At 47.0% G+C, this 15424-nt stretch overlaps 2 protein-coding genes across 4 annotated transcripts in view; one reads left to right on the top strand and one right to left on the bottom strand.

Moving 5' to 3' along the window:
* Positions 1-8897, bottom strand: part of FGGY (FGGY carbohydrate kinase domain containing) — a 299368-nt gene extending 290471 nt beyond the window's left edge. For 2 of the 3 annotated variants that reach the window (XR_003992624.1, XR_003992626.1), the window contains exons 1-2: positions 8150-8400; positions 3239-3374 (exon numbers count right to left, since the gene is read on the bottom strand). The gene's annotated coding sequence lies outside the window, so the exon portion shown is untranslated. Of the gene's footprint in view, positions 1-3238; positions 3375-8149; positions 8401-8808 lie in introns of those variants that run through there. The other variant, XM_030494718.1, reaches the window with a different exon arrangement.
* On the top strand, positions 8835-10932 carry JUN (Jun proto-oncogene, AP-1 transcription factor subunit). The gene has a single exon (XM_030494722.1). The coding sequence runs from the start codon at positions 9478-9480 to the stop codon at positions 10420-10422; it is 945 nt and encodes a 314-aa protein (XP_030350582.1). The 5' UTR covers positions 8835-9477; the 3' UTR covers positions 10423-10932.
* The last annotated feature ends 4492 nt before the right edge of the window (positions 10933-15424 follow it).

The raw sequence follows: 15424 nt of genomic DNA, 5'->3' as shown, positions 1-15424 counted from the left end.
TCCCTACCACAACTGCCATGACATCCTACAAAGCGTTTTTGACAGTAACAACTCCAAATCATTGTCAGAGCCTCTCACAGCAGAGACTCTAAATGAAAACAAAATAAAACCTTTCCAAAAAAGCAGGCCCAGAGCAACTGGGAGATATTTGGTCAGAATGTCAGAGACTGACCAGAGAATGAAAATGGCATAAATCTAAGTGCCAGTTTATGCTCTACACAGTCCTGGGTCAGCTTCAAAATGCATTACAAGGCTGATGAACCAATAAAAATGTCAATGGTGGATCTCCTAAAAGCAAATGGGGCCAGTAACAAATATTTTATACCAATAAGTTAATCTTAGATATTCTTCCAGAAAATTCCATTCCTTTTCTGTACCTTTTTCCTTAATGCATTTTTAAAAATAAAAATAGTTCCTTGTATACCACTTGTACAGCATTTATTCCCCATAGACCTGCATGATTTACTAGAACTTCAGTCCCATTATGCCCATTTTACAGGCAGTGAAACCAAGCCACAGAGATACAGAAAGTGATTAAAGGTCATGCAGCAGAGAGGCAAAACCAGGGAAGACTACAAGGGGCCTACAAGGAATCTGGAGAGAGATTTTTTACAAGGACATGCAGCGACAAGACAAGGGGGAATGGCTTTAACCTGACAGAGGGGAGATCTGGATTAGACATCAGGAAGAAGTTCTTCCCTGTGAGGGTGCTGAGACGCTGGCACAAGGTGCCCAGAGAAGCTGTGGCTGCCCCATCCCTGGCAGTGTTCAAGGCCAGGTTGGACACAGGGGCTTGGAGCAACCTGCTCTAGTGGAAGGTGTCCCTGCCCGTGGCAGGGGGTTGGAACTGGATGAGCTTTAAGGTCCCTTCCAGCCCAAACCATTCCAGGATTCTGTAAGACTGCAGTTCTATCCCATTTCAGTTTATTCTGTTCTCCTGTATTTCTCTACTGGTATGCAGAAAACAAGATGACTTCTCATTAAACTCACGAGGTTATATTAAAGAGGTGAACAAATTTTTGCTTCACTTTGTAAATTCTCTTGGTTGTCTTGAAGGGATAAATATTCCCCACCATTACTGCTGCAAGGTTAGGTAAATACTTCCCAGACCAATACATAAATGTGAAATACACCCCTGTTTTTATTAATATTTATGTAATAACCTAGGGCTGGAATTGGCTATCATTGGCTTGACCTCAGATCTTTGACATAAATGCCTATTTGAAGCACCTGGCAATAGGCTGGAAGCATCCACACCCAGAAGTGCTCTGTCTGGGCTTGCAGTTTTGCCAGCCACACACCTTTTCATATCCTGACTGTGAGGAACGCAGCAACTGGAAAACATCAGCACAAAACATGCTTAGAGAGAACAAGGCAACGTTGTACCATTAGCTCTTACAACACACGTGCTTAACCTCTCTCACATGACTTACCTGAGTCCACAGTCCATGCTTAGCTGAACAGAAGCCTCTGCAAACATGTGCACACTGCAGCTGGTACCCAGACCTCTAAATACCACAGAGCCATTTTTGGAATGTCTTTTCAGTTGTGCTCTCTAAAAACAACCAAAAAACTAAAGCAAAATTCAAACTAACCCTGAATTTCAATTAGCAGCCATTGAGGCCTTAGGCCTTTGCTTTATTATTGTCCTTTTATCCAAAAAATGTTCTTTGATCTCATGAAGTTGTTTCTAATATATTCAAATGTTATGGCTTTTTATATGTTTCATATGTCCTCAACAGACTGGGTAAATAGCCCTGTGAGCTGACCAATGCATGTGCCAAAAGCACTGCACTTCCTCCAGCACACATGTGAACAGTGATCCTGAACCCACTGTGGAAAACCAGGATCTCAGGTAGGGATCAGTATTGATTCCAGACTAAATTCTCCACCTCTGTTTTCTTCTGAAACAAGGGCACATACAGACACTGCAGTGTTGGCAACTGCACACTATTTTTAACAAAGAAAAGAGGAAAGAATGGCAATTTTGAGGGGTGTGAGTATCCTGGTGGTTCTCCTGTGGAAGTCCTAATGGGCTGCTCTGGACAAGAGCAGGACATTCCCACCCTGTGAGGGGACAGGGCTGCTCTGACCAGAGGGAAGCAGCCGCACAGTCGCTGTGTGATACATCAGCTGCAATCAGAGATCAGGTTTATTATGAATCAGATGGGATTAAGAGTAGCAGTTTAGTAGCATCTTCTCCCAAACTGAAGTCTGTAACTCTGCTTGTGCTTTCAGGTATTGTCCCACCCAGGCCGTGCCCTTTCCTCCCTGCAATGCCTTCCTTGGCTATTTAGCAACCCCAAGTGCTCCCACACCATGACTCCAACACAAATGACTGTCATCCAGAGTGAATGCTTCCATTTGAATTCCATGAGCAGGCATTCTGTAAACTTCCCCACAGGCTCCGCCACTATAATCCCTGGGAAGGAGCAACCTGCAGGACCTACTTTCACTGGTCAATGCTTTCTCTGTTTATTGCTGCTCCTGTCAGTAACATTACTCCAATGGAGACAGGTGTCCTTCCATCTGTCAGCCACCAGCCACTGGTGACATGCAGCAACAGAAACTCACTATCCAGGTTCAAGCCTCACAGAGAAGGAAAGTACGATTCCTCACTGGAAATCCCTAAGCTCTACGGTGCTTTACACCAGGCCTTTTTGGTCTCACACAGACTTGCTTCCTTTCCTTCTCCTGTTGCAAGCACTGCTTTATACCAGGTTGCCAGGAGCCTACTGTTCCAACAGCTGCTAAGACAGAGTGAGGTGTTAACTTTGACAGGATGCCAGCTTGTTTATTAATTAAAAATCCAAGCATTTTGTATCCATTCTGAGACCCTCATCAAAAGTGGGCTATTCACCAAGGGCTCTGAAGGGTTAAATCCAGTTATTCTGAGCCTTTCAGCCACTATTTGCAACCGTAAATCAACGCATTTTGTTGCCACTACTGACTTTAATATGTGTTTATTGGACCATCAAAATGCCAGAAAACAAACTTCAATTCTCCCCAGTGAAACCACAGCCCAGCAACATCAGAACAAACGCAGGCTTCCAGTGGGGTCTTCATCCCCAAACACAGTAAATCTCCTTTCAGAGGTGTTCATCAGCCTCCCCACCCCTCAGCATTAGCAGCTTCTATTTGTGGGGGTAATGTTCTCATGCTGCCAGTTCACAGGGCTGAGCGCAGCCGTCTGCTGCCCATATGCCACCCGTCCTCCAGTGCCTCCTCGGCCGCTTACCTGCACTGCTGGGGCTCCTGCTGCGGATCAGCTGCTATTCTGCCAGCCTGCTTTGTGTGTAGAGGATTTTTCCGACTGTAAGCTCCACAGGATGGGAATTGTGCCCAATTCTCTGTTTCTCAGAGCACCGGTTATGCTATGGAACAGAAATGATGAACACAGAGATGTTAATGGTGTGACATTTTGATTTGTAACATCTTAAAAAGCATGGGGAGCAAGGCTCCAGAGTTCTTTTCAGACTCATCTCTAGACACTGCAGTTAGCTTCTATTTGGTCAGGTTTTTGATCAAAAATGATAGAATATATAGTTCATTACTTGTTTGAAAATGTATTTCTGAGCATGTTCCATGAGCTCTGAAATCCTCTACAAAGCTACCTGGGAATGGGAAAAGTAATAGTGAGAAAACTGGGTAAGGAGATGATCCTACCCACTTTAGAGACAATCATATCGAATCTTTCATTCATGTGTTGCTGCACATAAACATCCAGGGGTTGAATTGCTCAGGCAGCATTCTTAAGAAAATGGAAAATGTTTTTAGTGGTTCCTCCCTTAGTTCTGCAGTGTTTCGCTGTGTTTACAGCCAAGTGTTGCTGTCCTGCCCCAGAGGTAACCCAACAGGTCTTGCAAAGGCTCCCAACTTGGCCCCACCTCCGTCATTCCCAATCTTGTCTCTCTAACCTACTCATTTTCCTCCATTCCACAAACTATTAGTTTCAAAGAAATTCAGAGATTAATTAAAATGATTGGTGGGATGAGTAGGTGAGGGGGACAGGCTAAAGGGCTTGACAAGAAGAAAGATGAAAAGGACTAAAGGCGGACGGCTTGGTTATGCGATGAGTAATTGAGGGTGGAGGAGATGGACATGATATTCATTTACAAGTGCCTATAGTTCTGAGAAGCATTTTTCATGTGCAAACTGAAGACTAGCTCAAGACCAGCTTTCAGATCTGATTCCAGGGTCCTTCACTTCAAGCTGTGAGTCCCACTCTTCCCCCAGCCTATGCATTCCCAGCCCTCCCCTGCATCCTCATATATATATACATATATGTATGCATATGTATTAATTTCAGCTCAGCTTTCAGCCACATTCAGTTCCTGGATCTCTACCTGGCCACATGAGCTCTACTGGGAGCAAAGAGCAAAAGGAGAGGCCGTGGAAGGTGGGGGTGGATGAGGTGGCACCTCTTTGCCACACCTCTGCTGCACTGCAAACTCCCGTGGCCTTGGACTGACTATGAAAACACACCTTGAGGAACCAGGGAGGAATTGGGAGCAGGAGCACCCCTGAATTATCTGACTTCCTTTTAGCCTAAGGAAACTCTGTTCCTTGTGCCCTCTCACTCCAACTTCTTTTACTGTGCTCTGATGTAGTAAATGAGAGAGAAACACTTGCTCCTTCTGACTTTTCAAACTCATCTTCCTCAGTTGGGGAAAGCTGCTCTATATTAATTCCTTAAGCAAGTGAAAGACAGTGTGAGAAGATCCAGTAATTCCCACTCTTACTCACTTCATGCACAGGTGAAGCAGGATGCCATATCTGAAAGCGTGAAGTGAGTTTAAAACAGCCCTATATCATAAAAATAATTGCCTATATAATAAGAATATTGTGGAAACATCTCTGCTGAGGGGAAAAAGCAAGATGGTAAAATATAGTTAAGTATAAAGATGAAGAAAACTGTATGGAAATAAGTATTTTCTTTCCACTTTTTTCCACTATAAAAGAGCAGAAACTGTCATTTATCCTTTTTTCTTTCTTTTTCAAACGGTCTCGAAATAAGCCAAAAGCATTTGTGCTACAGGAGTGGAAGAAACCAACAAAGCCATTTATTCCTGGCCACCAAATATCATTTAGATGGATGCGGTATGTATAAGAAATTTTAATTTGTCCCTGAAAAGCCATTTAATTATTCAGATGATCTGATTGCTTCTCTCAAGGCTTGTATTGATTGATTAGAGAACTTTATAAATCAAAATCTGCATCACTGCTGCTCCATGCATCTGCTTCTCACAGCAACAGCGAGATATAGTTCATTTCGATCCCTACCCACAAGTTAGGTTAGTGAGATATGTAAATGGCTATGGTTTATAAATGGGCTGGTAATTCTTCCTTCATACTACTAAAGGAATATTCACTTAAGGACATCAGGAAATGAGGGGGAAAAAGCCCTAAAGTAAGAGGTGTTTAATAAATCAGGGCATAGTCACCAAAATTCCCAGCTCCTTGGCTAATGGCCAGGAAGGATCACTGTTCATGGGCAGCACTCAGTGAGTCTCAGGGGCAGAACTTGGGGCACTTGGCTGAAATCTAAGCTGAGACCTCCCTAAGCACCCGCTCACCAGTCTCGGTCCCGAATTAGGCAGAAAATCCCCTCGGAGCAGCAAAGAGCATTTGGCTTTGATTTCAGAGCTCTCGCCTGCTATGCACAACCTTTCTGACCAGCTCGACTGTCTGTTGCCAGCCTCGGCCAAATAACCTTCTAAGTGAGTAGCAATTAACATAATGAGTGGACTGATGGGTGTCCCCCATAGCTACAGGCCTCAGTAGCAACACGTCTCTGGCAAACTGGAATGTCTGGTCCTGAAACTCCACCTCTGCAAAAGGAAGGAAGTAGAAAACTAAAATGGGTGGAGGGTAAAAAAAAGAAAAAGAAGAAATTAAATGACTTTATATGAATCCCTCCAGCTCGATCCAACTCTCGCTGAAGCTAATGAAAAACCAGCATTGATAGCAGTGGGGCTGAACTGGACACGACTATAAAGGCAGAGTTTTGCAGGTTATACAAATATGTATTAAATAGAGTAGTTAAAGCTACACTGACCATGTTCCTTGTAGTCTGACCTTGGCTTTCTAGGACAAAGGAAACATGCAGAAACCCCCCCAAAAAATAAACCAAACCAACAAAACTCTAACACATTAAATATGGCAATTAATCAGGATAAAATTAGTTAGTATTGTCTATATAGAAAAGTGACTGAAGCAAAGTATTTGCATGGCTTCCTATGGAACAGAAACCAGAAAAAACCCAAAGCAAAACCTTTTTAGCTTGATTTTGAAATCATTCTTATTTCAGGAGAAAACCATCCACACAGCAAACTACTCAAAATTCACTCCTTACATTTCTCCAGAATCTCTTCCTTGCACAAACCCTTTATAAACACCGGAACTGCACAGAACCACAACACAGACAGATCTTTTCTGGACTATCTCTGGGGAGCTCTAACACAGCAAGGCCAGCCACGTCAGGTCAGACCAGATCCCCTATCTCAGCCAGGAGCCAAGAGCAGATACCTGGAGAGGCTCACAAAAACCAGGGCACCACACAGCAGGTTTGCCTCGGGATGCTCTCCCAGGCACAAGCTTTAGGATTTCCAGAGCCGATGGGCTGCATTCGATAGCCCTCAAGTGATTTCTGTTCTGTGAATTCATCTAATCACTTTAGAGTCCCTCAGTCCACACAACACTCTTGCCAAGGAGTTCCACAGCTGAGCTGCATTTCTGTGAAGACATTTCTCTGGTTTATTCTGAACCTGCCAGCTTCATTTGATGCCCCTTGGCTCTTGTGCCCTAAGAGCCAGTCACCAGCCTCTATTTATCTCGTATGTAAAGCTTAAATAGGAGTTAAACAACTGCTTCTAGCGTTCACTACACTAAAGAATTTCAGAGGTTCTCTTATGCATATGCAACAACTCACTGCTCTTTGGCTAAACTATTGGCAGCTGATGCTCCAGCTGCAGTGGGAGTCTGAGTGGTTACCTGGAAGACAGGCAGATGCTGCCTACGTGAAGGCTGTGTGTATACCAACAACATGCTGCAAGCCCTCCCTTCCCGGCTAAACCTTTGCATTTCATGCCACAGGCTGTTAACACAAGCACAGAGAAGTGCAGGTATTATTTGCACAGTTCCAGTTCTCACACAAAGTAACACCAGGGCCCACCGTGTGGTCAAATGAAGTCAGGTGGGAACACCCGGGGAAAACAGAGAGCAAAATAAATGTACAACTTCAAAGAGGGGAGCCAGACCTTCACTTTTCTGTCGCAGTTACCCTTGTTTCTGTTTGCTTCATTGTTGCTTCCTACACTGTAACTGGTAATTATGTCATTATGTCTAGGAAAAAATAGCACCAGAGAATTTGAAAGTGTATTTTCAAACCTAGACAGAAGTTTGTCAGCTTCAGCTATCGTACCAAGTGATTGAACCTGATAGACCAAGTTCTTCGCTGGTCTATCCTACAACAGGTAACAACAGCTTTGTGTTGCAAGCCTAAGGAGCACTTGTTGCACTGTTGGCAACAGTAAACCCCTCAGTCCCTGTCCTACCCATCTCAGGTCCTTAAATATCTGCTGCACTTTATTCCAAGGGCCTGTCAGCATTCACAACTTCACACCTCACAGAGAGAAGGGTGTGGAGGGGAAGGTGAGGAGGGGAAAGGTAAGAGGAATGAACCCAGGTGGTAGGGCATATGCTTTATGAGGGATATGCATGCCACGTTCAGCGTGGAGCAGTCACAGCGAACCAGAGATCGCCCATCTGTTGCTCCCAGGTGGACATGCCGCCACAGACTTTCCTCCTCGAGTAGAATCCTTCAGCTCCAGCCTCTATTCTCCCTCCCGACTAACCTGTACTTCCACAGTAATACTAGGGCACTCTTTCTAAAATTAGGCCGTGCTGTTCCCTCCCCTTGGAGGACGAATTTACAGAAGCCCATCTGGAACCGGGATTTTTTTCCTGTCAGGCTTTACTCTCCCTCTCCTCCTCTGCTGTCCTGGCGCGGTTTTAAGGCCGGGCACCGACACTCCCCCCGCCCCCCCCAAGCCGTGCCCTCGCCAACACCCCCACAGCGACCAGGCGCTATCGGACGCAGGAGGGGCAGCCCACACAACCCTACGGCGCTGCTGACCGCTCTCCGCACCTCACGGCCGACAGCGTTGGCGGCGCCTCGGGAGCCGGGAGGCCCTTCCCGCCCGGCGGGACTCCCCCGAGGGTGAAGGCGGGCGAGGGCGAGGCCTCCGCGGCCGCCAGCCCCGGGCGCGCCCGGCCGGCGGGAGCACAAGGAGGGGACGGGGGGTGGCGTGAGGCGCTGAGGCCCCGCAGCGGGGCGGGCGCGTAGGCGGGGGCCGCCCCGCGGCGGTTGGTGCCCGCCCCGGCCCCGAGCACCGCCCCCAGCGCTGCTTGGAAGCCGCACAGGCGGCGAGGCGGGGAAATCACGTGAGGCCTCCCCCGAAGCGCCACCTGAAGGGCTGTACCACCATCACCGGCGGAGGGGTGGGGGGCAACAACAGGCCGAAACCCGCCAGCACGCAGCCCCCCGCGGCGACCGACCGGGAAGCAAACAGATGGGAAAGCGGGGGGGAGGCGACGGTTCAGGGTTTGCGGGCAGCGGCGGGATGAGGCCGTGCGGCGGGAGGGGACGAGCGGCTTCCCCGCACCACCCCCCCCGCCGGTCAGTTGGTACACGTCCGTTAAGGAGGCGCCGGCGGCGGCCAACCCGGTCCGCGCTCCGTACGCGGTAACCAGCTATTCAAAAACAAGACGTCAGCCCACAATGCCCCGAGCCGCCGCCAGCATTACCTCATCCCACAAGGCCCCGCGCCGGCGCTAAGAAGCTTCTAGGGGCGGGGTGGCCATGGCGACCGGCTGATCCGCACCGGGCCGGGCCAGCGGCCCGCCTCCCCCGGGAGAGGCGGCGGCAGCCAATGGGGAGCCCGCGGGGTGACATCATGGGCTATTTTTAGCGGGCTCCCGGTCGCTGATAAGTGAAGGGCTCCACACCGGGAGCGGGCTCAGAGCGCGGGGCGGGCGGGCGGCAGCGCGACTGCGGCCGCTGGGTACAGACGAGCGGAGCGGGCGCAGCGCAGCAGAGCACAGCGCAGCACAGCGCGGAGCCGGGAGGGCGCGCAGGAAGGCGGGCAAAGTTCTCGCGGCAACTTGTGGCGGCGGAGCGGCCCCGCAGCAGCAGCGGCAGCAGCAGGAGGAGGGGGACCAGGCGCCCCGCCGGAGCCCCGCGCCGCTCAGCCAGGCCAGGCGGACTCTCTCAGCGCGGCGGCCGCAGGGACCGCGGGCCCGGCCCGCGCCGGGAGGACTCTCCGCGCTCCGGCCTGAAGTAAGGCTCTACTTCCCCCCGTTCCCGCTCCTTGCGCGGCCGGGAGGGTTTGGGGTGGCGGAGCGGGGCGCAAGCGGCGGCCGGGCGGCTTCTCGGCGCTGCCGCAGCTCCCGGCGCCACTCCGCGGACTCTGTTCTATGAGTGCAAAGATGGAGCCTACTTTCTACGAGGATGCCCTGAACGCCAGCTTCGTGCCGCCGGAGAGCGGCGGGTATGGATATAATAACGCCAAAGTGCTGAAGCAGAACATGACGCTGAACCTGTCCGACCCATCCAGCAACCTGAAGCCGCACCTGAGGAACAAGAACGCCGACATCCTCACCTCCCCGGACGTGGGACTCCTGAAACTGGCCTCGCCTGAACTGGAGCGGCTCATTATCCAGTCCAGCAATGGGTTAATTACCACCACGCCGACCCCGACGCAGTTCCTCTGCCCCAAAAATGTCACCGATGAGCAAGAGGGGTTCGCGGAAGGCTTCGTGAGAGCGCTGGCGGAACTGCACAACCAGAACACTATGCCCAGCGTGACCTCCGCTGCTCAACCTGTGAACAGCGGCATGGCACCTGTGTCCTCCATGGCTGGCAACAGTAGTTTCAACACAAATTTGCACAGCGAGCCCCCGGTGTACGCCAATCTCAGCAACTTCAACCCCAACACACTCAACTCCGCACCTAACTACAACGCGAACAACATGGGCTACGCACCCCAGCATCACATAAACCCCCAGATGCCGGTGCAGCATCCCAGGCTTCAGGCTTTGAAAGAAGAGCCTCAGACTGTACCTGAAATGCCAGGGGAAACTCCTCCCCTGTCCCCTATTGACATGGAATCACAGGAGAGAATCAAAGCCGAGAGAAAACGCATGAGAAACAGAATTGCGGCATCCAAATGCCGGAAAAGGAAGTTGGAAAGGATTGCCAGGTTGGAAGAAAAAGTGAAAACTTTGAAAGCCCAGAACTCAGAGCTGGCATCCACTGCCAACATGCTCAGAGAACAGGTTGCACAGCTTAAGCAGAAGGTCATGAACCATGTCAACAGCGGGTGCCAGCTCATGCTAACACAGCAGTTGCAGACGTTTTGAAGAGACTGTCTTAAACGCGAACTGTGATATTGTGGTATAACTAAAAGAAAGAAAAAACAAACCCCACCAAAAGTGGCAGATGCGTAAAGCTGATGGCAAGAGCTGAAAGGCTGAGTCCTGCCTGTGCTCTGCAAAGCGCATGTGTGGAAAGACTGGTGAGCCTTCAGCTCGAGCGAGCGGCCGGCACCAAGCCGAGAAGTGCTGTTCCTGCTCCGATGAGATGTCAGATCTTCGTTTAACATTGACCAAGACCTGCATGGACCTAACATTCGATGATCATTCAGTATTAAAGGTTAAACTGCAATAGAAACTGTAGATTGCTTTATGTAGTATTCCTTAAGAAACAAAACAAACAAAAACCAAGTGGGAGGGAGGTTTGTGGGAGGCTGATAAACAACCCCAGAACTATTCTGCCTGCCTTGAGTCAATTGTGTATGTACAGATCCTTTTTTATTTTATTTTATGAAAGTTGATTAATGTCAATAAACTACTTCATGACTTTGTAAGTTATTTTTATGTTGTTTATTTGGGCACTGCCCAGTATTGTTTGTAAATAAGAGGCTTTTTTTTAGCACTCTGAGTTTACCATTTGTAATAAAGTATAATTTTTTAATGTTTCTGTTTCTGGAAAAAAAAATCTAGAAGGTTCTATTATATTTAAGAAAAAATAAAAGAATTAAAATGCATTTCCCCCCTCACACTTCTTGTTTTGCTAGTACCTGAGTTGGGAAAATGCCCTTTGTGCTGAACTAAAGGGTAGGGATTATGTTAACCTTGCTCTTGGAGAGTGCGTGAGGAGGAGAGGGAGCAGCTGAATCCTCATTGCTAAACTAAACCAACTTTTTGGGTTGTCCTGAAATTGTAGTTCTTAGTTTAAGCTGACCAGTTTGCCTGCTGTATTCTACTGGTCCAGTTTAGATGGCTTGTAGAGGGGTAGAAAACCAGTGCATGAATTGCTCCATAACTGGAGCAACTGGCTACTTGATCTGACACGTTTTTCTTATTAATGCCTTCAAGAAGACCAGGCAAATGGTTGTCTTAAAAAAAAACCCAGAACAAAACATGTTGTAGGCTTCAAAAATAGCAATATTCACCTTTGTTCCTGTGTTCCTTCCTAGGCAGGAGGTGATCCTTGTTTCTGAGTGTTTATAACAATGCTGCTGTCAACAGTAAAGTAGTTTTATGACCCTTCTCTCTTTAAGCCCTTTCGGGTGTTACAGTTCTAAGCTTTTTACAAAGAGAAGAGGGAAAACTGAACCTAGTGGGAAATAAAAGCAACTTGCTAAGAAACAGCAACTCCTGTTGCTTGTTTTCAGCGACTTGCTGAAAAGAATAACTTCTCTGGCACTTCCCATGTACTTTTAATAATCTTAGGGTTTAGTACCATGACAATATAAATACATATCTTAGAAACATGCTGCTTAACTCGTGGCGGGGGACAATTATTACACCAGGATTTTCAACACTCTGCCCAATTAATGTAGTTTAATAAGCATATATTTGTAGGGGGACCAGATGTTTTCCTGCTTGCTGCTTAGAGCCAAACAGCCAAGAGGAAATAGATGCTATCAAAAGACAGCCAGAAATATTAGAAATTCATTATTAGTGAATGGTAACTTTTTAGAGCAGTCTTAAAAATGTCTTTTCTCCTTAAAATAGGAATAAGCAACAGTCTTATTAAAGCTCGCTTCCCAAGATGACAATTGGATAGATACACACCTTTACTGTTATCAAAATGATACCCTCAAACTTGCAACTAATGTGGGTCAGTTCCTTACAGGAAGAATAGAAGTATCTTTCCTCCAACTTTTTTTTCCTGCCCATATTATATGCATTTTATCATATAAGGGGTAGTTTTAGTCTTTAAAATATGGCAAGATGGTGATCTCCCTCCATATGAAAATCCCAGTGTCAAGGTAGGCACTGTTTAGGTGGTGTTTGCTGCTGTCAGAGGAATACAACTGTAACAACACCAACCAAACAAAGGGTTACTAGGAGGATACTGTACTTTGCCAAGAGTACATTTTGCTGATGTCAGCAACCCGGAAGGTAAGTTGATTTTGACCATATGTAGGAATAGACAGCAGAGGGATAATACACAGCACTGCTGGGTGTGGTTTTACAGGGATTTAGCAAGTGCCAACTAGCAAAATAAGCAGGGCAAGGAGATTAATTACCTGCAAAGGTGCATGTTTAACTCTCAGCAGTGCTGGGTTATGGACTGGATGTTACTAGCAAGCATTCTGCTTCATCACCTCATTACGTACAAAATAAATACATTAGAGAAAATCCTATGTTAATTAAACACAGCTGAGTGACAGTCTGCTCCACCCTCTCCTAATACACACACACACGGACATTTAGCATTGCAGTTATGTCTTCTCTCTCTCGAGTACGATGTTCTGTAGCTAAAGAGTTACTGAGTAATGGCACTGCTCCTTAGGTGGGCATCACCTGAAGGGCTGGTTTCTGTGCCATGAGTTACCTGACCTGGTCCAGCTCAGGTGCTGGTGTCCACCACCACCAAACAAGGTGGGTTTTAGTGCCAGTTACACAGTTTCACAAAGAGATGAGGAGCGATTTAGATGAATCTTTGGTCCCACATCTTGTCTGAGCATCAGGCTTAAGACAGGGCAAACCAAGTTTATATTCCCTCTGCCTCCATCTGTTTTGTAAACAGTTCAGTGGCCTATGAGCCTGTTGCTATCTGGTTCACTTCAGCACAGATTACAATTCAGCACTCTCAGTGTATCACTAGGTCACTCAGTGATCAATACGCACAAACTGTAATGAGAGACATACCTGCATCTGTATGTGGTGAAATGTAAAGTTTTAACACTTACTTAACTGCTGAGATTAAGACTGCCTAATGCACTATGTGCCTTGCTTCTATAAGGAATAGCCAGTTCTCTTGGAGATTCAGAGAGAAACTCTCTTTTTGTTGCCCCAGCTGTACTCACAAGGGAATATTTTGCAAATAACAGCATTGTGAACATGTATTTTGTTTGGCTGTGAGTGTTGTCAACGGATTCAGGAAGTGAAGTCAGAAAAAGGCAGGGTTTCAAACAGGGCAGGCTCCACAGAAATGCCTAGCACAGAGCCTCTAATCAGAACAACATGTCTGGGACACAGGAATATTAATTAGAATTTGGGTCTGTACTAAACCCAGGAAAACCCCCTTGCTTGTAACCCACGAAGAGAAGTGAGTTACAAGGGGGTTTTGACCATGGTTACTTACTGAATGCTTTAAATCCAAAGTACTTGTCATTATAGAAGTAACAGTCACAATCTCTAACTTGTTCTACAGCAGGAGTTACATACCAGCCAGTTCCAATCTCTGAACACAGTAGTAGTTACTAATAGAATCCTGATCCTCAATTGCCTACATCTCTGTAGGTCTAAAAAATACTGACCTCAAAACATGGCACTTTAAATACCAGGCTAAGGCAGCACATACCCATTTAACGATGAAGTTTAGCAACCAAGAGATGCCTTAGCTATCTTTCCATTTTACAGGAAGCTGTCAGGAAATGCAAACAATATCCCTCCAAACCTATGTGAAAAATGACTGACAGCTTTGTCCCATGCAGAAGCCTAAGAAATCCATTACAATGATTACTTTCTGAGAAAGTAAATAGGCCTCTCAGTGAAGTACATTGCTGCATACCCATTAATGACCTTCTCCCCCCAACTGTGCAGGAAGCAAGGAATCTAAGTGACAGGCACCCAGGTTACAGTACAGCAGGCTTACATCATTTATCTAGTATCCCACAGCACGTATGGACACTGCACAGTGGAGCCTGAACCAGCAGCAAAACTGGAAGTTACAGAGCTGGATCAGCACAGTGTTTTGCCTGAGTGCATCACCCTGACCAGGGCTCTGGGGTTATGAGCTGGGCAGCATCACTGAATAGTCTGTGGGGGCAGATGGACCAACTCAGGCTGGAACAAGCTTGGGCATCAGTTGAACACACCACAGAGTGAGGTGTACCATGTCCATGAGGAGCACAAGGCAAAACTGGAAATAAAAGAACACTTATCTTTAATATCAAGCCTAGTGCTTTCTCTGTTCTCCATCTCCCTACTCCTATTCCCAACACTTGAGTATAAGAACGTAGAGTTACCCACATCAAGAAACTAAAACCAGTTCAGGCAAAGTTTGCTGTGTAGGAAAGAAAAAGCTGTAAACATCATAAGTGTACAAAATATTGCTAACAGGCAGATGGACACCAAGGAAGTAATATTCGAAATTACCATATACACAAACCCATTATGAAACAGAATATCCCTTAGGAACATGTAGCATTAGCTTAGGCATGGGGGAAGGAAGGTAGTATTAGTCTTACAACTACAGAAAAGGAAAATTCCAAATGTGGGTGGTTTGCTTTTTGAGGAGGCAATTCTTCCAGTGCGGTGCTTGTCCTTTGGAATTACACACGCTGCCAACACCAGTGTCTGCACCCAAGGGGTGGTGGCAATCCTGATTCTACACGTACACATTACTGTTGGCAAGAATCATAGAATCCCAGACTGGTTTGTGTTGGAAGGGAGCTTAAAGCTCATCCAGTTCCAACCCCCTGGCTCGGGCAGGGACACCTTCCACTAGAGCAGGTTGCTCCAAGCCCCTGTGTCCAACCTGGCCTTGAACACTGCCAGGGATGGGGCAGCCACAGCTTCTCTGGGCACCCTGTGCCAGCGCCTCAGCACCCTCACAGGGAAGAACTTCTGCCTTATATCTTACCTGAACTTCCCCTGTTTAAGTTTAAGCCCATCAGCCCTTGTCCTATCACTACAGTATAATATATCCTCTGAACAGAGAACAGTGCTGCTGACAAAGAAAACTTGTAGAAAGTCATCGTATAACCTACCGTGAAAGCCTCTGACTACTTCAACACTTTTAAGGGTGGTTTTGCACAGCAGGACCCTCTTTTCCAATTTTGCACATTATTCTTTGCAGTCCATTTTTGTTAAGGAACAATGGAAGTACAAGAATCAAATTAGA

Source organism: Strigops habroptila, chromosome 8 (assembly GCF_004027225.2).
Source record: "Strigops habroptila isolate Jane chromosome 8, bStrHab1.2.pri, whole genome shotgun sequence".
In the NCBI taxonomy this organism is placed as follows: Eukaryota; Metazoa; Chordata; class Aves; order Psittaciformes; family Psittacidae; genus Strigops; species Strigops habroptila.
The sequence above is the reverse complement of the archived record's forward strand: the minus strand, read 5'-3'. Positions and strand labels throughout refer to the sequence as shown.

Bases quoted from the DNA above. Each gene is read 5' to 3' on its own strand.
- JUN (XM_030494722.1), top strand. From the start codon at position 9,478: ATGAGTGCAAAGATGGAGCCTACTTTCTACGAGGATGCCCTGAACGCC.